The sequence below is a fragment of the Nanorana parkeri genome, unplaced genomic scaffold (genome assembly GCF_000935625.1).
Source record: "Nanorana parkeri isolate BGI_ZX_2015 unplaced genomic scaffold, ASM93562v1 scaffold280, whole genome shotgun sequence".
Taxonomy (NCBI): Eukaryota; Metazoa; Chordata; class Amphibia; order Anura; family Dicroglossidae; genus Nanorana; species Nanorana parkeri.
The window spans coordinates 1,273,682-1,299,393 of NW_017306548.1; the positions used below are offsets into that span (position 1 = coordinate 1,273,682).

The window sequence follows — 25,712 nt, forward strand, 5'->3', positions numbered from 1 at the left end:
ACTGATGACACTAAACTGATGAGCGGTAAAAACGTTTAAAGTGTCGCCTATGGCCAATTTTGGTTGCGGTCGTTTTCTGCGATTTCGCGGGCGCGCGCAATTTTAAAGGTTGACATGTTTAGTGTCTATTTACCCGACGTGACCCCGTCTTTTATATTTTACCAAAAAATTGGGGTGAAAATAAATGTTTCATAACATTTTATTGGGAAACATGTTTTTTTTCAAAATTTAGGGTACTTTTTTTGTTATATAATAAAAAATAAACCCCCAGTGGTGATTAAATACCACCAAAAGAAAGCCCTATCTGTCCCCAAAAAATGGTATAAAATTAATTTCAGTAAAGCGTTGCATGACAGAATAAACATCAGTCAAAGTATCGCAGCGCTGAACACTGAAAAATGGCCTGGTCAGGAAGGGGGTGAAACACCATGGTCTTCAAGTGGTTAAGAAAACAAAGAGTACAAATGACAAGCCCCAAAAATCTTTTTCCATGCAAGGAAATGATGAAAGCAAAACGCCAAACCTGTTGGATCTGTATCGGTCTCTTTTTATTTTAGGAACATCTTGAAAAAAATCTTCGAACGCATATCACAAAATAAATAAACATTTGTAAATAGTAAAAACTGTACAAAATGAAGACCGCATGAAGAACATCCAGGCCGGGGACTGGCTCATATCATGCTCCATGCAGAGGCCATGCTCACACCCTGCATTGTAACACATAGCCGTGCCGAGTATCGCTCACGGATCAAACCTGAGCAAAGGAAGGCGGTAGCATTGTACACAGCCACCAATCAGGTGCCTTGTATTGTTAAGGGCCGATTTTTGAGCACATCTGCTTTGGGGCCGACATAGAGTTGTCTTGCTTTAAGGCCTCGTTCACACCAGATGCAGTGCGTTCCGGCCCGATTCTGGCCAGAACCCACTGCCTCGCATTGCGGCCGGCTCACTTTTTTGTGGGGCAGGAGGGGGTGTGGCGGTCCATAGAAGTGAATGGCACCGTAGCCACGCCCTCCGGCCGCAATGGCATCTGGACCCACAGTAATCCCCTCCCTGACTTGGTGAATAGAGTGGAAGCGGTTTGTTACCTTTGATGTCAGGTATGATGAAGAGGACATTGATGAGAGCAGGCGTAGGCAACCTCGGCACCCCAGTTGTTGTGGAACTACAGGTCCCATAAGGCTTTGCAAGACTGACAGTTACAGGCATGACTCCCAGAGGCATGATGGGATTTGTAATTTCAGGAGTGCCGGGGTTGTCTACCGCTGCTTTAGAGCTTCCATTTGCAAGTTCTCTAGATAACAATGCGGTTTGTAGTCTCCTGATGGTTGTTAGTGATGTTGCATCATATATGGCTGCTCCTTGTATCCTAATAACTGTCCCACCAATCACTGGAGGCTGATGGATGTCTCTGTGTGTGAAGATGTATTCATAGAAGGGCTGTGCAATTCTGGTGTGACAGATTCTATTGTTCTGCATGACATGAACACTCGACACCTGCGTATAAAAGAGCACCTTATCCTTCAATCCTAACTTACATAAATGTTAATTTGCAGAATTGTGCAATCCATCACGGATAATTGGATTCATCAATTTAACAGAACGCCAATTCCCAAAAGCAGCCTGAGCGGAGCAGGGATGGGATGTGAGGACAGGATGGATGCGTCATAACCCTGAGCATTGTTCTCCTGCGTTGCTACATTTTGCAGAATTGTTTCATTCATGACATGCAATTTATTCCACACACTCAGACGACGGGGCGGTTTCCTGTTCACACCTCACAAGCGCTTCGTATGGCCGAGTTTATTTTTATTGTATAACATATATTTTATTTTTAAAGAATCTGAACACTGGAGGATGGAGATTTCGGGCTCGTTCACATGCAATCGATGCGCATTGAAACACGCTGACGCAGGCCGCATCAAGGGTCAGAATACTAAGGTTCTGTATTTTATTAGAGGCATGGAAGAATGTTACCTTGACGTAGGTTTTGTCAGCATGTCGGCGTTTTTCTGCAACACTCTTGTGTGGTGTCATTGGGGCGTGTAGGGATCAATGGCTTTGTCAGTGCCCTTGTGCTGATCTACGCAGATCTATGCACAGGATGTGAACGAGACCTTACAATTGCTCCATCCCTGGGCCTGCATGGTAGAGGTAGTCACTGTGGACCATGTGAATGGCCACATATGACCAAAGCTGTTTCTAAGCAGATCAAGGGGTCCAGTCTTAAAGGACCAGTCCATTACAACGGATGGAGAGTGTAACCACCGGACATTCTATACATCGGGGACTCTGCTGATGATGAGATGTCTGTGCTTAGTTCCTGAATCTGCTCACTGGCTGTGGCCATTATGAGGGGCTCCCACTCTCCCTGTTGGACTTTTTCTTTATTTGATATTATGGGGATTGTGACAGGAACAGCCGGAATGCGGAAACACCCCAAAATCACAAGTGGACAGAAGTGTTTGGGAATGATGGCAGGAGATCATACGCAGTATAAGACATACATGCCAGAGGCTCACACAGCCTGCAGGAGGCTAACCTCCTGTGGACCGATCCTTTAACACAGGGGTAGCCAAACTCCGGCCCTCCAGCTGTGGTGGAACTACAAATCCCATGAGGCATTGCAAGATTCTCACAGCCATGATTCCCAGAGAGAGATGCATCATGGGATTTGTAGTTTCACCAAAGCTGGATGTTGGCTACCCCTGCTTTAACATGTTGCCTTCATTTGGAGAAAAGGTTTCTATGGTGCAACCATGTCCCTCTTCCCCGATTCTGCTCTGCCACCAAGGTTTCTGCTTACTTGGTCCTCTTATATGACCGGGGACAGCGAATGGGTGTGGCTTAGCTCCAGGGATGGGGCATAGCCAAAAATGTGGGAAATCCCACCCTCCTAGGTTGGTAGGACCCCTGTCAGGTCTTCCGCTGGGAACATTCACCCTCCATTTATTCTGGTCACCACTGGGACAGAAAGTGATGGGAAATCCATAATTCACACAATTGTCACTGGCACAGGAAGTGAGGGAAATATTCCCACGGGGGACCCCTGATCTACAGACATCTGCCTGAAACTGTTCCGTGGGCTGAACCGAACAGATCCCTCCATCACCGCGTACAAACATTGATCGGTCCTCATTGTATTCTGACAGCTGCCGGCTCCGTTCGTTCAAAGGTTTTCCGACCGGCTCCCTGGATCTGGAAAGCGCGCCGACAGCAGAATTTCAACCGGTTCCTGAAGAGCCGGCCGAGATTCGCACAGTGTGTGGCCGGCGTGAGAGCAGATTTCTTCTCACTTCCTATTGTGTCTCTGGGAGAGGAAGTGAAGGGAAATCCTCCCAATAGGAGCGAGGCGGCAGTAAAATAACAGGCAGGGGGTGTAAACCATTCCCTTCTCTATCCAATAATTGCTTTAGATATTATTCAAACAAAGTAAAACTGCAAAAAGATGAAATCTAATCTCTGCCCATCCGTCATCCGAAGCCCTGAGCCAATCCTTCCTCTCCTGGCAGCGTGAGATGGTCCAGCCAATGCATACTGAGCTGCTGCTGGGGACTGTCAGGAATCACTCGTGTGCTTAGCAGAAGTCTCAACTCTCAGGAATGAACACAGAAGCACCATTGTTTTGCTTGAGCTGCCTGCCCTCTAACATGCAGGAAAATCATAAACAAGGAAGTTGCAGTGAGTGATAACATGAAAACTAGAATCCTTCAGAAATTGGCACCTTTATCTTTCAAACAGAACCCGCCAGGATAGAAATACAAGACCTGCCCTTGCTGACTAGTGTTTGGAGGTGCAGGCTACGGGGCTGCTATCCTTACCGATGCTTCACCATCCACCCCCCAGTCACATACCCGAAACAAGGTGTTCAGGGATTGAGGAAGCAGGGCTAAGGATGACAGCACTGACTAAGTAAGCAGCAAAGTCGGGATAAGGATGACAGCACTGACTAAGCAGCAAAGTCGGGATAAGGATGACAGCACTGACTAAGCAGCAAAGTCGGGATAAGGAGGATAGCACTGACTAAGCAGGGATAAGGAGGATAGCACTGACTAAGTAAGCAGCAAAGTCGGGATAAGGATGACAGCACTGACTAAGTAAGCAGCAAAGTCGGGATAAGGAGGACAGCACTGACTAAGTAAGCAGCAAAGTAGGGATAAGGATGACAGCACTGACTAAGTAAGCAGCAAAGTCGGGATAAGGATGACAGCACTGACTAAGTAAGCAGCAAAGTCGGGATAAGGAGGATAGCACTGACTAAGTAAGCAGCAAAGTCGGGATAAGGATGACAGCACTGACTAAGTAAGCAGCAAAGTCGGGATAAGGATGACAGCACTGACTAAGCAGGGATAAGGAGGATAGCACTGACTAAGCAGGGATAAGGAGGATAGCACTGACTAAGTAAGCAACAAGAGGAGAGGGGAATGTGTATGGACAGTGAGAGGGGTGTTTGTATGGACGGTATGCGGGGTGCAGCAATGCAGGAAGTAGAGGAGAGGGGGATTTGTATGGACGGTATGCGGGGTGCAGCAATGCAGGAAGTAGAGGAGAGGGGGATTTGTATGGATGGTATGCGGGGTGCAGCAATGCAGGAAGTAGAGGAGAGGGGGATTTGTATGGATGGTATGCGGGGTGCAGCAATACAGAAGTTTAGGACGATCCCAGCAGAAGATGACTTCAGATTTCCACCAACATTTTGGCACACACCAGGGTAAGCGCAGCCAAATCTGGTGCACCACCACACAACAAACTGGTACGCCACTTTTACTAATTTGTTGCTGGAGCCACTAATAGAAATATATTTGGCATATAGAAATTGGTGTGCGCCAATCAGGCCTGGACAAACCCCAGGAGCCAGGTCGCCAATGCTCCATAAAACTGCTCTATAACTTTGGAGGTTTTCCTTAGTTGTTGTCAGTAGAGCCGGCTCCTAGATACAATCCTGCCGGAATCTCCTGAATTCCATATTAATTTGTCCACCGCCGGTGTCAATCTTTCTTAATCCCGCGTCTTATTGATGCTTTTCTGCACCCCGTGCTGAGGACAAATCCACCGGCGCCAACATACCAGCGTACATATTCCTGTCCAGACAGGTTTCCTTTAACTACCAAAAGGTTTAAAGCCCCCAGCCATTGTTTTCAGTTCTGCATAGAGTGGGCATGAGTTACAATTTCTGTCAGTTTTCTTTCTGTCTGTGACCCCAATTAAGGAAATTCACCCCCCAACCCCACTTCCTGTGCAAGAAGAAACCGGTTTCTTGTTCACTAATACAAGAAATGGGGAAGTAGTTGTCACAGGAAGACACAAACAGCAATGAAAACAGAACTTCCAATTTTTCCCCACTCCACTAAAATGTGTTTTTGTTTGTGTCCCCCTTCAGAGAGATTCTCACCTCTTCCTGTCTTGGAAGGAAGTGAGGGGGAATCTCCCACACAGACAACAAATAAAACATGCCAGAGGTTCTAACCCTTCCTACTGTCTAAAACAACAACCTGCAAGAAGAGATTGGATTAAGTAAAACAAACCCATTTAAAGCAAACCTGTTTCCTTGCTGTCAATGTTGATGTGCAATGCTCTGCAGAGCTTGCTCACAGTGATTGCTTTGTGGCTGGCACCATACCAATAATACTGGGTACCTTAAGGCTGTGCCACATATGGCTCATATTGCTTTGGCAACTTGCTCTTATTGTGATCTGCCTGAGGTATATGTATGCATAGTGTATTCTTGTCTCTGTTAGACTTTGCTGGTGATAAAATTGTCCCCCGGTGACCTCGTTCTTCCACCGTCCTGCAAGTTAAAGTTTTGGTTGGCCCGGTTGTCGGCGCGAAACAAGACTTCACACCTCCGCTAGCGCCAGGTTATAAAGCTCCTGTTTCTTGCCGCAGCGCCGGGCAACAATCGCCACGTACAAACTTAGCAGCGCCAGCCAATAACAGCCATACAGTATGGCTCCCGTTACCAGGAACAGCAGTTCGGTTTCGGTGAAGGGGTCCTGACTTTGGCAGTAGGCCGTGTACACCAGACCCCCCAGAAGGACACAGAACCAGACCGATACCGGTACTACCCCCATGAAGTTCACCACAAGCTTTTTGCGCCCTGAGGTACCCCAGCCAGACTTGTTGATGGTGATCACTGCAAACATTTTGGCAGGGAGCAGGCTGGTCATGTAGAGAAGAGAGTACAAAGACATGAAGATCATTTCCACGTTGCCGCGGAGGAAGCACGCGTAGGTGGCCTTCACGATGCCGACCAGCTGAACGGTCAAGAGGAAAAGCATGATGTTCCAAATGCGACCACGGTAGAAGAGCTGCACCACGGTGGCCACCAGAAAGAATGGGAAGAAGCCGGTCACCACAGACTCATAGGTCATCCAGAGGTGATGTTTGTGGAACCAGAGAGCGTTGTACAACCACTCCCGGAAATAGGATTTGCTCCACCGTGTCTGCTGGTTCAGCCAACGCAGGTACTTGGTGGGGGTCTCTGTCAGGCACTTGGAACGTGCCGTGTACTTAGTCCGGTAGCCCATGCTAAGCACGCGATTGGTAAGGTGTCGGTCATCTCCAAAGCTGCATTTCTGGCCCAGGAATGTCTGGTGGTACCAATCCTCCAGGAAATATTGCAGAAGGCTGTTCCGGTACATCCCCAGTGGGCCGCTGATGCACTGCACACAGCCAAAGTAGGACTGGCAAGCTCGCTCCACATTAAATGCCATCCAGTAACGCACACTGCTCAAGAAGGAGATCCACGAATCGTATTTGTTCAATATCTGGATGGAAATGAAAGGAGACGTCAATGGGAGATAGAGATGGACGATAAAAAGCTGTCTGGTTGATATGGACTTGATATTGATATGCATTCTGTGGTGTCTCATATCTCCCTGGGACATCAGGGGTAAAACCTCCCTGCTAAGGTGTCCCTCTGCCCACCAACCCCCAGCATAAAGTCTACAGCTGGCCATACACTGGTCACATTTTATCCAGAAGGCCAGTGTGTGGCCCAGCTCGGACCCCCTGTTCAGCAAAATTTGATTTTCCAATTGACTTTTGTTGAAGGAGCCGGCCAAAAGAATCGCAACTAAACAGTGACTGCTGCTAATGACTGCTGCCAATCAGTCACTATAGTCCGGCGGGGGGAATTCCGCCATCCGCGATGTTAACATTGATGGAGGATTCTAAAGTATTTTCCCATGGGACTGAACGAGAAAAAACGAAGAGTATATGGCCAGCTTCACTCCCCGTGATGGATTCTCTGGAAGGTAACTGAAGCTTGGAGAGCAAACTCCATGGTGCCGGTCTCAGCAAGTGGGCTGACTTGGGAGGTAAGATGCATATCTCTTACCAATGGAGTCACTACACACTGCGGCTGCACTAACCGTTTACTGAAAAGGTTCTGATATTTACCTGCACGTCTCCTCCAACTCCACCCACTTTTGGGTCTTCCTCCAAAATACGCAGCATTTCTGCAGTGCATGCTGGGTCCAACACAGTGTCAGAATCGCAGACCTACAAAATGAAAGGGTATCAAATATTATGGAGCTGTTCTGTTTTCACATAAACTGATATAAACAGGATTATCCACAAAAGGGTGAAGAGTTTGGAGAAGGCCGGAGAAGTGAACCATATAGTGTTCCTTATATTGTACAGCGCTGCGCAAACTGTTGCCGCTATATAAATACTGTATAATAATCCAAGATCTGTGCATCCGCACACTGTCAGTGCAGTCCCGGGGGCATATCCACTCTCCGGCTCCCTTTTTGGTTAGGGACTGAAAGTCCTCCAACTGGAACTCACTGCAAGCAGAATGAAAAGCACAAATAGTTGTGGGGGTGGGGAACTCCGGCCCTCCAGCTGTTGCAGAACTACAAGTCCCATGAGGCATTGCAACACTGACAGTCCCAGTTCACACCACAGGCGTTTGTGGCTCGTATTTGTCAGCACTGAAAAGCTCAACACAAGAAATCCCATTTATTTCTATACTCCCCGTTCACGCCTCAGCATAGCGTCCCGCGTGGAAAAAGCCTGTCGCTGAATAAAAGTACATGAGCTTTTTTGGGGGCGGGGCGCAAATCAGCACCATTTGCAGGTTTTTCCTATTGAGTCTATGGGGACAAATCGCACTGATCCGCACAAAAAAAAAGAAGCTCATGTACTTTTTTTCCAGCGACAGGCTTTTTTCTACGCGGGACGCTACGCTGAGGCGTGAACAGGGACTATAGAAATAAATGGGATTTTTTTGTGTTGAGCTTTCCAGTGCTGACAAATACGAGCCACAAACGCCTGTGGTGTGAACAGGGACTAACAGGCATGACTCCCAGAGGCATGTTGGAATTTATAGTTAAAGCACAGCTGGAGTGCCAGAGTTGCCCACCCCTGCCCAAGGGTATAGAAACTAAAATATACTCATATTCGGATTACAATTGAACACATCACAACTATATCCCGACCCTTATTCCCTAGGCAACTGCATAAAGAGGACTCTCTGTGAGTAGAATGTACATTGCTGCAGACTTGACTTTGTTTGGACTTTTATTACAGCACACGTGTTATTGTGTTTATGATACTGTAGCATAAGACGGATCAGGCCTGTGGAAAATAGCTGATACTTGGCACAAGCCGTTGGATGGAATGTGGGGAGAGCTGTGTGTTTTATGAATTGTGTTCTGACTGGGAAGGATCCATAAATAAAGCCCAAGAAGACATGACACGAGCTGCCGAGAGTCTTGTGATGCTTCCCTATAGATTCCTCATTTTGTGGCAGATTTATAAAGCATTTACAACACAATTATCTGTCCGGTGATCAGCTACTGTCATGGACCTATGTCAGGGAACTCCTTGTCCTTGCTACTGCTTCAGGTTATATGAATCTTCTGATATATGTTAGGAAATGTTCTGACATTGTTTATAACCCAAAAATTGTGAAGCTTCTTCTTTCCATGGAAACAATTGGCTTGCCCCTTCCCAGGGTCGGCCCTAAATGATCCTTTATAGCACATCACACACCTACCCGGCCTTTCCTACACCACCCTTCCTCTCTAGACCCTATCATCCCTCTTTAGGGATTTCTCCACCACTCAGACCCTCAACGTCACTTCCAACCTCATATTGTCAACAACTTCACACTTGGGGTCTATTTATAAACAATTTGCCGAGCCATTCGCCCTGTGAATCTCTGAACATTCGTTCTGCGTCCATGGAGGCAAAAACAAACGCCCTTAGTGTATTTTCTTTTCAGGTCAAATGTTACATTTGGAATATAGGGTGTATACCCCATTATGGCCACTAGATGGAGCCGAGGAAAGAAGTATTTATTTACTATACTCCTCAGCTCCATCTAGTGGCCATAATGTAGTTTTATCCAAACGTTACATGTGGCCTAAAAAGAAATAACATACTAAAGATGTTTGTTTTTGCCTCTATTCGCACAGAATGAATGTTCACAAAGATTCACACGGTGAATGGATCTGTAAATTGTTTATAAATATACTTCTTAATTATATATTTCCCGCTCCATTGCATTGTGGGCAGGTCGGGTGTATGTCACATGTTCCCCCATACCTGGAAGTACCAGGATTGGAGATCAGTGATAAAGGTAAGTATAGACACTGGGCTGCGACTTGTAAAAGGCTGGGTGGTGAGTTGGAACTTTGCTTTAACGTTCTCCTCCAGGCAGATACAAAAGACACAAATCAGTGCAGCTCTGTATTCATTAACACATCCTTAAGGGCCCATTCAGACCCGTCCGTTCTGGTGCATGGCGTCAATAGACATTCTTTTGCACGTCAACATGCTTGTGTTAAGGTTTCCCATCCAAATTCACTGTCCAGTCACAACTCTCAGGACTGAATGGACAAATAAATATATATATATACATATATATATATATATATACTGCCCCATATAGCCCTATTCATGACTTCATTGAACCCTGCTACAAAGTTGCTGCCTGGTAGCGTGCACTCAAATGCCATGTGCTACAACGCAGCCTGCATGGCCCATGATTCCTGCACCAGCCTGTACAAGCCCTACATCCTCCATATTGTACAACTACAATACATAATTCCAATACAGACCATAGCAATGTATCTCTTACCTGCACATAGTCCACACTGTCTCCCAGTGCTCGGAAGGCTGTGTACATCACCTCTCTCTTTCCTCCCCATCTTTGCATGATACAGGTATACGGAAACTTCTGTACCAGTTCCTGTACGCCCCTTTCGCCTTCCTGCCCCCCTTCTTCTGTCACATGGTAGTTATTGTCCCAGACGTAGCAGCAGGTGCCTTCAGATCCCATCACCTCCCTGAAAATGTCCATCATGTATCTGTCATCTTCCGCGTTTCCATCCACCACCATCACGACCCGCAGGTGAGGGTAGGAGAGCCGCCGTACCGACTGCAGGCACTTTCTAAGGTACTCCAGGTCTTCTTGATAGGCTGCGATGCATAGCGCCACTCTAGAGTTTCCCGTCGGGAACTTCTGCCTTCCTTTCCGCATCCGTCTGTGCTCCAGGTAAGCGAAAAGGCTCTGGGTGAGCAGATGCAGTCCCAGGATGGCCCCGTACAGTCCGAAGGAGAGGTGGTGCCGGTCGGTGTGTATGAACTGGTATCCGGTGACATAGGCAGCGAGAATGCCCCCCAGCACCAGCAGGGCAAAGAGGCTTGTGCCCAGGACCTTCAAAGCCGTCAGCAGCCGCCCTGGCATCTGCCCCGAGAGAAAAACAGACAGAGTTGAATTAAACCCAGTGTAGCAAGTACCCGAAGATACATCCAAGTCACCACATGTATAGCTGACAGTTTAAGTGCCGCGTCTGCCAGCTGTGTCAGCGAAGTGCGTCCCTCCACATGATAACTTATAATTATACACAGGTATAAGGAGTCCTGACTGGAAAGGATTACTTAAAGGGGAAGTCAACTTTATATTCATGCTCTTTCCAAAGAATCCAAAAATAAAAAAGTTATAGCGCAACTCAATGTAGATTTTTTTTTTATCTCTTCCCCGTCCCATCCCAAAAAAAAGAATTCCCAAATCACGTCTCACCCTCCAGAACCTTCATCGTCCAGCACCAGTCCTCTTCCATTAATTTGCATAATTCATTCCACTGGCTTCCTGTGAGCCCAGGCTGCCAATAAAACACCCCCTGGTTGTGCGTCATTATACAGCCTGCGCGCACAATGAATGCTGCACAGACCACTGCTCACAGGTCATGACATCAGCCAAGGTCTATGCCAGGGCTGGACTAATCCTAGGAGCCAGGTCGCCAGTGCGCCTAAACATTCCAGCTAGTGCCCAACTTTTGAGGTTTTCTCTAGTTGTTGTCAATGGAGCTGGCTCCTAAAAACGATCCTGCTGGCTCCTGGATTGGAGGGACTGGCTACTGAATTCCAGATTAATTTGTCCAACTCTGGTCTCATGCAGACTGCCTACCGCCACCACTGAAGAGGGGTTCTGGCTTGTCTTTTGACCCTTCTGAAGATTCCTGGAATTAAGGAATGTATCCTGGGACTTTGTTCGGGTGCAGTTGGGGGCACTGGTGATATTTAGGATGCTTAGTGCCCTCGGACTAGAACCAAATCAACCCCTAGTTAGTTCTTATAGGTCATTAAAGTGGAACGACAGCCAAAAATCACATCCTGAGGATCTCAGTCATATGTCCCACATATAAGTCTCACCTGACTCTTAGTGCTGCAATTACACCCCTGAACCCCACCACCGCCCCTGAAATCTGGGGTTATGAGCCATCGGTTGTGTCATTGCAGGCATCAATATCTTTTTAAGATCTGATTTCTTAGTCACCTCTCCTCCCCTGGCCAGCTGATTGGACAGCAAAGAAGAGGAGCATCTTATTGATGGGGTTACCCCTGAGCTTTTGCCCTCCTGTAAGCATGTTTACAGTGTTAGAGCCAGAGTTGACAGGCTTTGGCCTTGTACCAATGGCATGCGTTTGACATCAGTTTGAGATGCTCCTGAGACCATTCACAATCATTGAGAGGTGCATTAGGCCTGCAGTTGACCATAGACTTGTATGAGAATACAAAACCTGCTTGAAGCAAACTAAGCCCGGTGGCAGGTTCTGTAGATGGTCCAGTAGAATAGAACAGATACAATTGTGAGAAGGTCAGCAATGGCAGACTCACTTTTCTCTCCTACGGGGAGTGCGTCACAATACGGGGTCATTATAGACTACAAGAGATCTGCTGCTAGTCAAAGTGCAAATGACTGAAATGAAGTGGAACAATAACAGATGGAATGGCGGGATCAACAGGCAATACAATTATGTTATAAGGTCACTCAGAACATCATTTGATTTTCCTCATTTTCATGCAAGAAAATAGCACAAGACTTAAAGGGATATTACACCTCCGTATTTTTGTGAATGGCAGGCCCACGCTTGCCCAAATCCTCCATTATTTTTGTTTAAAAATGTTCAGTTCCTCGTTCTCTAGTAGGTCCCCGCATTGCTCTCCCCACCGCTCCCTGCACAGGTGCCTCCATCAGCTAGCCGGCTGTTACGGAGGCACTCGTGCGTAGTGACGTCACAAAGGGGGTGCGGCCCGCACCCCACCCGGGAGGGGTGACACCAAAATGAGTGACAGTCATTTTGGTGTCACCCTACCTCTGAAAAGTCGGGCGCTCGGTCATGTACCGAAAGCCTGACAGTATCAGGAGAGAGGAGGGGACCCGGCGGCATACCTTAACGATGTGATTGGAAGAGGAGAGAAGTTGTGATTGGTGGAGGAGAGAAGATGTGATTGGTGGAGGAGAGAAGATATGATTGGAGGAGGAGAGAAGATGTGATTGGAAGAGGAGAGAAGATGGGATTGGAAGAGGAGAGAAGATGGGATTGGAAGAGGAGAGAAGATGGGATTGGAAGAGGAGAGAAGATGGGATTGGAAGAGGAGAGAAGATGGGATTGGAAGAGGAGAGAAGATGGGATTGGAAGAGGAGAGAAGATGGGATTGGAAGAGGAGAGAAGATGGGATTGGAAGAGGAGAGAAGATGGGATTGGAAGAGGAGAGAAGATGGGATTGGAAGAGGAGAGAAGATGGGATTGGAAGAGGAGAGAAGATGGGATTGGAAGAGGAGAGAAGATGGGATTGGAAGAGGAGAGAAGATGGGATTGGAAGAGGAGAGAAGATGGGATTGGAAGAGGAGAGAAGATGGGATTGGAAGAGGAGAGAAGATGGGATTGGAAGAGGAGAGAAGATGGGATTGGAAGAGGAGAGAAGATGGGATTGGAAGAGGAGAGAAGATGGGATTGGAAGAGGAGAGAAGATGGGATTGGAAGAGGAGAGAAGATGGGATTGGAAGAGGAGAGAAGATGGGATTGGAAGAGGAGAGAAGATGGGATTGGAAGAGGAGAGAAGATGGGATTGGAAGAGGAGAGAAGATGGGATTGGAAGAGGAGAGAAGATGGGATTGGAAGAGGAGAGAAGATGGGATTGGAAGAGGAGAGAAGATGGGATTGGAAGAGGAGAGAAGATGGGATTGGAAGAGGAGAGAAGATGGGATTGGAAGAGGAGAGAAGATGGGATTGGAAGAGGAGAGAAGATGGGATTGGAAGAGGAGAGAAGATGGGATTGGAAGAGGAGAGAAGATGGGATTGGAAGAGGAGAGAAGATGGGATTGGAAGAGGAGAGAAGATGGGATTGGAAGAGGAGAGAAGATGGGATTGGAAGAGGAGAGAAGATGGGATTGGAAGAGGAGAGAAGATGGGATTGGAAGAGGAGAGAAGATGGGATTGGAAGAGGAGAGAAGATGGGATTGGAAGAGGAGAGAAGATGGGATTGGAAGAGGAGAGAAGATGGGATTGGAAGAGGAGAGAAGATGGGATTGGAAGAGGAGAGAAGATGGGATTGGAAGAGGAGAGAAGATGGGATTGGAAGAGGAGAGAAGATGGGATTGGAAGAGGAGAGAAGATGGGATTGGAAGAGGAGAGAAGATGGGATTGGAAGAGGAGAGAAGATGGGATTGGAAGAGGAGAGAAGATGGGATTGGAAGAGGAGAGAAGATGGGATTGGAAGAGGAGAGAAGATGGGATTGGAAGAGGAGAGAAGATGGGATTGGAAGAGGAGAGAAGATGGGATTGGAAGAGGAGAGAAGATGGGATTGGAAGAGGAGAGAAGATGGGATTGGAAGAGGAGAGAAGATGGGATTGGAAGAGGAGAGAAGATGGGATTGGAAGAGGAGAGAAGATGGGATTGGAAGAGGAGAGAAGATGGGATTGGAAGAGGAGAGAAGATGGGATTGGAAGAGGAGAGAAGATGGGATTGGAAGAGGAGAGAAGATGGGATTGGAAGAGGAGAGAAGATGGGATTGGAAGAGGAGAGAAGATGGGATTGGAAGAGGAGAGAAGATGGGATTGGAAGAGGAGAGAAGATGGGATTGGAAGAGGAGAGAAGATGGGATTGGAAGAGGAGAGAAGATGGGATTGGAAGAGGAGAGAAGATGGGATTGGAAGAGGAGAGAAGATGGGATTGGAAGAGGAGAGAAGATGGGATTGGAAGAGGAGAGAAGATGGGATTGGAAGAGGAGAGAAGATGGGATTGGAAGAGGAGAGAAGATGGGATTGGAAGAGGAGAGAAGATGGGATTGGAAGAGGAGAGAAGATGGGATTGGAAGAGGAGAGAAGATGGGATTGGAAGAGGAGAGAAGATGGGATTGGAAGAGGAGAGAAGATGGGATTGGAAGAGGAGAGAAGATGGGATTGGAAGAGGAGAGAAGATGGGATTGGAAGAGGAGAGAAGATGGGATTGGAAGAGGAGAGAAGATGGGATTGGAAGAGGAGAGAAGATGGGATTGGAAGAGGAGAGAAGATGGGATTGGAAGAGGAGAGAAGATGGGATTGGAAGAGGAGAGAAGATGGGATTGGAAGAGGAGAGAAGATGGGATTGGAAGAGGAGAGAAGATGGGATTGGAAGAGGAGAGAAGATGGGATTGGAAGAGGAGAGAAGATGGGATTGGAAGAGGAGAGAAGATGGGATTGGAAGAGGAGAGAAGATGGGATTGGAAGAGGAGAGAAGATGGGATTGGAAGAGGAGAGAAGATGGGATTGGAAGAGGAGAGAAGATGGGATTGGAAGAGGAGAGAAGATGGGATTGGAAGAGGAGAGAAGATGGGATTGGAAGAGGAGAGAAGATGGGATTGGAAGAGGAGAGAAGATGGGATTGGAAGAGGAGAGAAGATGGGATTGGAAGAGGAGAGAAGATGGGATTGGAAGAGGAGAGAAGATGGGATTGGAAGAGGAGAGAAGATGGGATTGGAAGAGGAGAGAAGATGGGATTGGAAGAGGAGAGAAGATGGGATTGGAAGAGGAGAGAAGATGGGATTGGAAGAGGAGAGAAGATGGGATTGGAAGAGGAGAGAAGATGGGATTGGAAGAGGAGAGAAGATGGGATTGGAAGAGGAGAGAAGATGGGATTGGAAGAGGAGAGAAGATGGGATTGGAAGAGGAGAGAAGATGGGATTGGAAGAGGAGAGAAGATGGGATTGGAAGAGGAGAGAAGATGGGATTGGAAGAGGAGAGAAGATGGGATTGGAAGAGGAGAGAAGATGGGATTGGAAGAGGAGAGAAGATGGGATTGGAAGAGGAGAGAAGATGGGATTGGAAGAGGAGAGAAGATGGGATTGGAAGAGGAGAGAAGATGGGATTGGAAGAGGAGAGAAGATGGGATTGGAAGAGGAGAGAAGATGGGATTGGAAGAGGAGAGAAGATGGGATTGGAAGAGGAGAGAAGATGGGATTGGAAGAGGAGAGAAGATGGGATTGGAAGAGGAGAGAAGATGGGATTGGAAGAGGAGAGAAGATGGGATTGGAAGAGGAGAGAAGATGGGATTGGAAGAGGAGAGAAGATGGGATTGGAAGAGGAGAGAAGATGGGATTGGAAGAGGAGAGAAGATGGGATTGGAAGAGGAGAGAAGATGGGATTGGAAGAGGAGAGAAGATGGGATTGGAAGAGGAGAGAAGATGGGATTGGAAGAGGAGAGAAGATGGGATTGGAAGAGGAGAGAAGATGGGATTGGAAGAGGAGAGAAGATGGGATTGGAAGAGGAGAGAAGATGGGATTGGAAGAGGAGAGAAGATGGGATTGGAAGAGGAGAGAAGATGGGATTGGAAGAGGAGAGAAGATGGGATTGGAAGAGGAGAGAAGATGGGATTGGAAGAGGAGAGAAGATGGGATTGGAAGAGGAGAGAAGATGGGATTGGAAGAGGAGAGAAGATGGGATTGGAAGAGGAGAGAAGATGGGATTGGAAGAGGAGAGAAGATGGGATTGGAAGAGGAGAGAAGATGGGATTGGAAGAGGAGAGAAGATGGGATTGGAAGAGGAGAGAAGATGGGATTGGAAGAGGAGAGAAGATGGGATTGGAAGAGGAGAGAAGATGGGATTGGAAGAGGAGAGAAGATGGGATTGGAAGAGGAGAGAAGATGGGATTGGAAGAGGAGAGAAGATGGGATTGGAAGAGGAGAGAAGATGGGATTGGAAGAGGAGAGAAGATGGGATTGGAAGAGGAGAGAAGATGGGATTGGAAGAGGAGAGAAGATGGGATTGGAAGAGGAGAGAAGATGGGATTGGAAGAGGAGAGAAGATGGGATTGGAAGAGGAGAGAAGATGGGATTGGAAGAGGAGAGAAGATGGGATTGGAAGAGGAGAGAAGATGGGATTGGAAGAGGAGAGAAGATGGGATTGGAAGAGGAGAGAAGATGGGATTGGAAGAGGAGAGAAGATGGGATTGGAAGAGGAGAGAAGATGGGATTGGAAGAGGAGAGAAGATGGGATTGGAAGAGGAGAGAAGATGGGATTGGAAGAGGAGAGAAGATGGGATTGGAAGAGGAGAGAAGATGGGATTGGAAGAGGAGAGAAGATGGGATTGGAAGAGGAGAGAAGATGGGATTGGAAGAGGAGAGAAGATGGGATTGGAAGAGGAGAGAAGATGGGATTGGAAGAGGAGAGAAGATGGGATTGGAGGAGGAGAGAAGATGTGATTGGAAGAGGAGAGAAGATGGGATTGGAGGAGTGAAGACGTGATGCTGTACCGCTTAAATTGCATCTCTCCCTCTCTTAAGAGCCTGGAATGTCAGCCTTGTGTGCCGGAGGTGGCGTGCCGCAAGGTGAGATTTCTAGACTCTGCATCTAACACACAACGTTTTCATGTTCATTTATACCCCAGTGTGATGTGTAAATGATCATTTTACCCGGAGTGCAGCTTTAAATAAATACTTTTCAGGGTGATGTATACATGATGGATTCGAATCCATAACTGAGTTTGAGAGTTTATTAGTACGTGCTCAGGCCTTTACAGTGAATGATAGCATGAAAACCTCTCTCCTGGTGGACGCTGCACTTTTATTTTTGACTTATAAAAAGGGAACCGGCTAAACTTTTTTAGTGAATTAAAAATCCCTTTTCAGAATGTCCTTCTGGCAAGATATCAAACCCCTCTTCTGCCCATGAACAGCTTTGCTGGGCGGAGAACGTCAGTCACGTGCTCGGCTGATAATTAGAGCTTTCAGATCTGCCTGTGAAGGAGGAGGAGGCCGATAGAGAGCCGGCTTCTCAAATGACTGAGCCCAGCACAATAATTGCTGCCTGAAACCCTCAAATTATCCATCAGGCCGGGGCCTGTCATCCCGCAGCCGTCCCTTCAATTTTCTCTTATTATCAGGCCACTTAGGTCAAATTAACTTTTGGAAGCGTTCAGAAAACGAGATCCGAGATGTGATCTGCAGAGTCAGAACAGCACCGAGGCTTCTGCACAGTGGGACTACAACTCCCAGGAGTCTGATGAGGCTGTCACTACACCAAACTATGAGAAGTACACTGAACTCTCCCCGCTGAACTCTCCCCGCTGAACTCACCCCGCTGACCTCTCCCCGCTGAACGCTCCCCGCTGAACTCACCCTGCTGAACTCTGCCCGCTGAACTCTGCCCGCTGAACTCTGCCCGCTGAACTCTGCCCGCTGAACTCTGCCCGCTGAACTCTGCCCGCTGAACTCTGCCCGCTGAACTCTGCCCGCTGAACTCTGCCCGCTGAACTCTGCCCGCTGAACTCTGCCCGCTGAACTCTGCCCGCTGAACTCTGCCCGCTGAACTCTGCCCGCTGAACTCTGCCCGCTGAACTCTGCCCGCTGAACTCTGCCCGCTGAACTCTGCCCGCTGAACTCTGCCCGCTGAACTCTGCCCGCTGAACTCTGCCCGCTGAACTCTGCCCGCTGAACTCTGCCCGCTGAACTCTGCCCGCTGAACTCTGCCCGCTGAACTCTGCCCGCTGAACTCTGCCCGCTGAACTCTGCCCGCTGAACTCTGCCCGCTGAACTCTGCCCGCTGAACTCTGCCCGCTGAACTCTGCCCGCTGAACTCTGCCCGCTGAACTCTGCCCGCTGAACTCTGCCCGCTGAACTCTGCCCGCTGAACTCTGCCCGCTGAACTCTGCCCGCTGAACTCTGCCCGCTGAACTCTGCCCGCTGAACTCTGCCCGCTGAACTCTGCCCGCTGAACTCTGCCCGCTGAACTCTGCCCGCTGAACTCTGCCCGCTGAACTCTGCCCGCTGAACTCTGCCCGCTGAACTCTGCCCGCTGAACTCTGCCCGCTGAACTCTGCCCGCTGAACTCTGCCCGCTGAACTCTGCCCGCTGAACTCTGCCCGCTGAACTCTGCCCGCTGAACTCTGCCCGCTGAACTCTGCCCGCTGAACTCTGCCCGCTGAACTCTGCCCGCTGAACTCTGCCCGCTGAACTCTGCCCGCTGAACTCTGCCCGCTGAACTCTGCCCGCTGAACTCTGCCCGCTGAACTCTGCCCGCTGAACTCTGCCCGCTGAACTCTGCCCGCTGAACTCTGCCCGCTGAACTCTGCCCGCTGAACTCTGCCCGCTGAACTCTGCCCGCTGAACTCTGCCCGCTGAACTCTGCCCGCTGAACTCTGCCCGCTGAACTCTGCCCGCTGAACTCTGCCCGCTGAACTCTGCCCGCTGAACTCTGCCCGCTGAACTCTGCCCGCTGAACTCTGCCCGCTGAACTCTGCCCGCTGAACTCTGCCCGCTGAACTCTGCCCGCTGAACTCTGCCCGCTGAACTCTGCCCGCTGAACTCTGCCCGCTGAACTCTGCCCGCTGAACTCTGCCCGCTGAACTCTGCCCGCTGAACTCTGCCCGCTGAACTCTGCCCGCTGAACTCTGCCCGCTGAACTCTGCCCGCTGAACTCTGCCCGCTGAACTCTGCCCGCTGAACTCTGCCCGCTGAACTCTGCCCGCTGAACTCTGCCCGCTGAACTCTGCCCGCTGAACTCTGCCCGCTGAACTCTGCCCGCTGAACTCTGCCCGCTGAACTCTGCCCGCTGAACTCTGCCCGCTGAACTCTGCCCGCTGAACTCTGCCCGCTGAACTCTGCCCGCTGAACTCTGCCCGCTGAACTCTGCCCGCTGAACTCTGCCCGCTGAACTCTGCCCGCTGAACTCTGCCCGCTGAACTCTGCCCGCTGAACTCTGCCCGCTGAACTCTGCCCGCTGAACTCTGCCCGCTGAACTCTGCCCGCTGAACTCTGCCCGCTGAACTCTGCCCGCTGAACTCTGCCCGCTGAACTCTGCCCGCTGAACTCTGCCCGCTGAACTCTGCCCGCTGAACTCTGCCCGCTGAACTCTGCCCGCTGAACTCTGCCCGCTGAACTCTGCCCGCTGAACTCTGCCCGCTGAACTCTGCCCGCTGAACTCTGCCCGCTGAACTCTGCCCGCTGAACTCTGCCCGCTGAACTCTGCCCGCTGAACTCTGCCCGCTGAACTCTGCCCGCTGAACTCTGCCCGCTGAACTCTGCCCGCTGAACTCTGCCCGCTGAACTCTGCCCGCTGAACTCTGCCCGCTGAACTCTGCCCGCTGAACTCTGCCCGCTGAACTCTGCCCGCTGAACTCTGCCCGCTGAACTCTGCCCGCTGAACTCTGCCCGCTGAACTCTGCCCGCTGAACTCTGCCCGCTGAACTCTGCCCGCTGAACTCTGCCCGCTGAACTCTGCCCGCTGAACTCTGCCCGCTGAACTCTGCCCGCTGAACTCTGCCCGCTGAACTCTGCCCGCTGAACTCTGCCCGCTGAACTCTGCCCGCTGAACTCTGCCCGCTGAACTCTGCCCGCTGAACTCTGCCCGCTGAACTCTGCCCGCTGAACTCTGCCCGCTGAACTCTGCCCGCTGAACTCTGCCCGCTGAACTCTGCCCGCTGAACTCTGCCCGCTGAACTCTGCCCGCTGAACTCTGCCCGCTGAACTCTGCCCGCTGAACTCTGCCCGCTGAACTCTGCCCGCTGAACTCTGCCCGCTGAACTCTGCCCGCTGAACTCTGCCCGCTGAACTCTGCCCGCTGAACTCTGCCCGCTGAACTCTGCCCGCTGAACTCTGCCCGCTGAACTCTGCCCGCTGAACTCTGCCCGCTGAACTCTGCCCGCTGAACTCTGCCCGCTGAACTCTGCCCGCTGAACTCTGCCCGCTGAACTCTGCCCGCTGAACTCTGCCCGCTGAACTCTGCCCGCTGAACTCTGCCCGCTGAACTCTGCCCGCTGAACTCTGCCCGCTGAACTCTGCCCGCTGAACTCTGCCCGCTGAACTCTGCCCGCTGAACTCTGCCCGCTGAACTCTGCCCGCTGAACTCTGCCCGCTGAACTCTGCCCGCTGAACTCTGCCCGCTGAACTCTGCCCGCTGAACTCTGCCCGCTGAACTCTGCCCGCTGAACTCTGCCCGCTGAACTCTGCCCGCTGAACTCTGCCCGCTGAACTCTGCCCGCTGAACTCTGCCCGCTGAACTCTGCCCGCTGAACTCTGCCCGCTGAACTCTGCCCGCTGAACTCTGCCCGCTGAACTCTGCCCGCTGAACTCTGCCCGCTGAACTCTGCCCGCTGAACTCTGCCCGCTGAACTCTGCCCGCTGAACTCTGCCCGCTGAACTCTGCCCGCTGAACTCTGCCCGCTGAACTCTGCCCGCTGAACTCTGCCCGCTGAACTCTGCCCGCTGAACTCTGCCCGCTGAACTCTGCCCGCTGAACTCTGCCCGCTGAACTCTGCCCGCTGAACTCTGCCCGCTGAACTCTGCCCGCTGAACTCTGCCCGCTGAACTCTGCCCGCTGAACTCTGCCCGCTGAACTCTGCCCGCTGAACTCTGCCCGCTGAACTCTGCCCGCTGAACTCTGCCCGCTGAACTCTGCCCGCTGAACTCTGCCCGCTGAACTCTGCCCGCTGAACTCTGCCCGCTGAACTCTGCCCGCTGAACTCTGCCCGCTGAACTCTGCCCGCTGAACTCTGCCCGCTGAACTCTGCCCGCTGAACTCTGCCCGCTGAACTCTGCCCGCTGAACTCTGCCCGCTGAACTCTGCCCGCTGAACTCTGCCCGCTGAACTCTGCCCGCTGAACTCTGCCCGCTGAACTCTGCCCGCTGAACTCTGCCCGCTGAACTCTGCCCGCTGAACTCTGCCCGCTGAACTCTGCCCGCTGAACTCTGCCCGCTGAACTCTGCCCGCTGAACTCTGCCCGCTGAACTCTGCCCGCTGAACTCTGCCCGCTGAACTCTGCCCGCTGAACTCTGCCCGCTGAACTCTGCCCGCTGAACTCTGCCCGCTGAACTCTGCCCGCTGAACTCTGCCCGCTGAACTCTGCCCGCTGAACTCTGCCCGCTGAACTCTGCCCGCTGAACTCTGCCCGCTGAACTCTGCCCGCTGAACTCTGCCCGCTGAACTCTGCCCGCTGAACTCTGCCCGCTGAACTCTGCCCGCTGAACTCTGCCCGCTGAACTCTGCCCGCTGAACTCTGCCCGCTGAACTCTGCCCGCTGAACTCTGCCCGCTGAACTCTGCCCGCTGAACTCTGCCCGCTGAACTCTGCCCGCTGAACTCTGCCCGCTGAACTCTGCCCGCTGAACTCTGCCCGCTGAACTCTGCCCGCTGAACTCTCCCCGCTGAAGTCTCCCCGCTGAACTCTCCCTGATGAACTCTCCCCGATGAACTCACCCCGCTGAACTCACCCCGCTGAACTCTGCCCGCTGAACTCACTCACCCCGATGAACTCTCCCCGCTGAACTCTCCTCGCTGAACTCTCCCCACTGAACTCAGCGGAGCGGAGACCGGGTGACACCTCGCCGTGACGTTGCTGCACATGCGCGATGGTCATCTTACTGACACCTGCCATCTTAGTGATGGATGCCGGCACAGAGAGGAGGGGACGGTCACCCGGCGGGATGAGGTATGTCGCTGGGTCCCCTCCTCTCTCCTGACACTGTCAGGCTCTCTGTCCGTGACCGATATGCCCGACTTTTAATAAGGGGTGACACCAAAATGACTGTCAGTCATTTTGGTGTCACCCCTCCAATGGTGGCACCCGGGTGCGGGCCGCACCCCCCCTTTGTTTTCTGAATAAACCTTTTTGTGAAAGAGTTTTTGTGAACTTAGTTGGGTGATGAACATCTATCCAGTCGTAAGGTTTATGGTCATGCCAGAAAGTGACCTGGAATGGACCTCCACCATCTCTGAACAGGACACTTACGTCTGTCTTATCAGCACAGAAACAGAATTTGATAAAGCTATTTCATTTTGAACGATGAATGATACATATCACCAGGGAGTCCACCAATAAGAAGTAATTGTATCCCTGTCCAGGTTACATTGGCCCGAGTGCTCCGCCGTCTTATTGTTCCCCGGGCCCCAGGAAATGGGAAAGACACCTGTATTGGGCACAGTGACTGAACTTCCTGGGAACCGGAGGAACATCAAAGGGCTGGAGGGATGAGGAGGGGGACAAGGAGCACTTATAATGACAGGTTACATCTCACAAAGCTCTTCTTTTAACTTCTGAACTGAAGATGAGTAACTACAAAGCTTAAATAAACTGAACTTAATGCCCCGGCTGTTCCAACCTGCAGCAAGAGGCTACGGCAGGCTGAGGGTACGGCGCCATGCTCCCTGCAAATCCAGGCAAGTGAACCCAATACTAATACAGGAAGTCTACACAGTGTACCCATCAGTGTTATGTGTAAATCACTGCAGCAAGAATCCAGAGAGCACCCCACAGGGCCACTGGCCGTGTACTTCCTGCATTCTGAAACGTCCCTTTTCTTGGCTTCCTGTATTACCCGTCACAGTCACATTTCCAGGTTTGAGTCTGATTTGGCTTCCTGCTGAATCAGCTGGTCCCCTGAGCACTGGTCCTGACTTCCTGTCATAGGGTGACTCCTTTCTCACGCAGAGTGCTATGCAGTCACCCTTGTGTCTTCTATTCTACATTCTGAGACTGATGAAGGGGACCCTGCGAGGCCCAGAAAGCGCTTGCATTGATGACGTTCTGAGTCATTAAATGGACTGATTTCACCTTATGTCGGAGTGCTGGTGACATTCTTTATTTACTTTGATCCACAAATACACAGACACAGCAAATCAAGCCCCTCCCCCTGCTCCTCTCTCTCCTCCAAGCTAGTAGATGAACAGTTGCTGGAGACTGCTCTGTCCTTTGTGACCTTGTACTGGACAGGAAGTTCAGGGAAGCTGAGCTGAGAGTGTCGGAGCTGTTCAGAAACATGATGACTGTGTTTGGGCGAAAATGTAAAGCGATGCTTTGCTGGGCGATGTCTATTTCTTAGATCTGGATTCATTATTGAGAGTTGAATTCTACTTTAAAGAAGAACTCCGGGCACTTAGAAAACTGCGAGGGTTCGGCACTTGTTTTGTCTAAGGGGGCTTTAATGAAGCAGGTAAGCAGGTATACTGACGTGATCCTTGGTTCTGCCAGGCTGCTAGACCGGTCCCCCTCAGCCTCTTCTCCCCCCGGGCTCCAGGGGTCTAAGGAACGCTGATGTCATCACATCTAATGCAGGGTCATTGGCTTGCAGGAGACGTGAGGATGCTGAGGGGCATACCACAGCTGGAGCGGAGGGGTGAGTGCAGACTACCACGGGATAGAGGATCAGGTAACATATCTGCTTTATTTGAGCCCCCCCCCCCAGCAGTTAGTAGCCCCTGCAGTGTTCTTTAAGATTTGCCGTGAGTTGCATTGACCAATGGTGACCTCAGATGAGCTCCGGGGCGGAAATATGCAGCATGTCGTCATTTTTCCGCCACGCACTGCAACCCAACTCAAGTCAATGTTGCAGTGTGAACGGGGCAGATAGGAAACAATTCACACTGCACACATCTGCTGCTCGTCACTTGGATAGAGTGTTGTCCCTAACAGATGTGGAGGCAGCCGACTCACATAAAGATAAGGGTGGGGTGAATGTTTTCACCTGCTTGCCAGGATTCACCTTTGTTCCAGCAGCGGGAATATTTCATGTGTTGCAGGAAAATTGCGATTCGTCGCCAAGTTCTATGTCAGCTTCTCAGAAGCCGGTGAAAGGCAAAGATACGAGGACGGCAACTCCCATTCTTTGGCACAGAACAAAGGGAATGCTGGCGGTGAAAGTGGAAAACCCCTTAAAGTTTGACTTCTTATTCCTAATAACTGTTCAGAGATAAAGGCTGTCCCCATACTGTACCCCCGTACCGTCCCTGTCACCCCCCTATACACCGGATCACAGCTCTCCTGCAGTACAGACCCACTGCATCTCCTTTGCTGAGAAAGTCTCTGGCTGTGCAGTGCTGCAATGCAGGTGACACCGCATAACCCTCAACCGGTGTCACCAAGAGACCACAGGGTGACCCGGCCGTCCCAGCCTACTGATCAGACACTATCAGCAGTTGGAAGATGCAGGAGTCATGTGACACGATAGGACGGGGGGCAGAATTTGGATTTTTCAGCTTTTTTGACATTTTGTGCCTGCCAATAGAAACCTTTATAGGCATTATGTTAATACTTAGGTGGGGGCTCCATGAGTGTATATGTAGGCTGCCATTGCTGACATCTCCTCCTGGAAATGCTGGTTACCTGGCCGTCATGCTGATCCTTTGGGATCAATGCCCTAATAAGTATGTCAATTAGGGCTTCTGACTTCTGTGATTTGAATACTTGTTCTATGTTAGTGACTCAGAACAGAGGCGTCACAAGGGGGGTGCAGCCCACAGCAGATAATACAATCGGGGGGGGGGGGGGGGGGGACATCATAACTACTGACCTTCATTTTAGTGTAAGACCTTCATTTTAGTGTCACCCCCTCTGAAAAGTCGGGCACTGAGCCCAACAGCTGCACGAGAGAGGAGGGGACCCGGCGGGACACTTTATCCTGCCAGATGAACGTCCCCTCCTCTCTATCACCGAGATGAAGTGCATGTGATGTCATAACGTAATGACGTGCGCACCGGTGGCAGAATTACAGCCAGTGGACCAGCATTTTCTATAACAACAATTAACAGAAACTCAAAATGTAGACGCATGCGGTAACTCTTCATTGGCTGCTGGAGCACCCCAAAAATGAGAGCAGCCTTTCCAATGTCATAATAACAGCTGATCACATATTATAAGAGCATACCGCTTTAAATATGGCTGGAACTACAAAACCCCTCCAAAGTTTCCAAACTTTTTGTGGAATTCCAGGAAGGTGATGTGTACAGCTGCCCAGCCATTGTGGGACTACAGAACCCAGCAGAGGAGCTGACATCCCACCATGCTTCTCTATAGGGGGGTGTGAAGAAGGAGAACTGTAATAGAAGGGGGGAAGGGGATAGGACTAGGGATCCTGACTACAAGGACGGGAGGGTGAATTCTTGTGTCACTGCAGGATGACATGACCACAGAGCAGCGCTGCCATGTAGATAGATAGAGTAGGGGGG

The 25,712-nt window shown here is 50.4% G+C and overlaps 1 protein-coding gene across 1 annotated transcript in view; it reads right to left on the minus strand.

The window, feature by feature from the left end:
- Positions 1–5,837: 5,837 nt before the first annotated feature.
- Positions 5,838–25,712, minus strand: part of HAS3 (hyaluronan synthase 3) — a 20,159-nt gene continuing 284 nt past the window's right edge. Inside the window, exons 2-4 of the mRNA XM_018557333.1 lie at positions 10,091–10,699; positions 7,402–7,503; positions 5,838–6,767 (exon numbers count right to left, since the gene is read on the minus strand). Of these exons, the coding sequence (XP_018412835.1) occupies positions 5,838–6,767; positions 7,402–7,503; positions 10,091–10,699 (1,641 nt within the window). The remainder of the gene's footprint in view (positions 6,768–7,401; positions 7,504–10,090; positions 10,700–25,712) is intronic.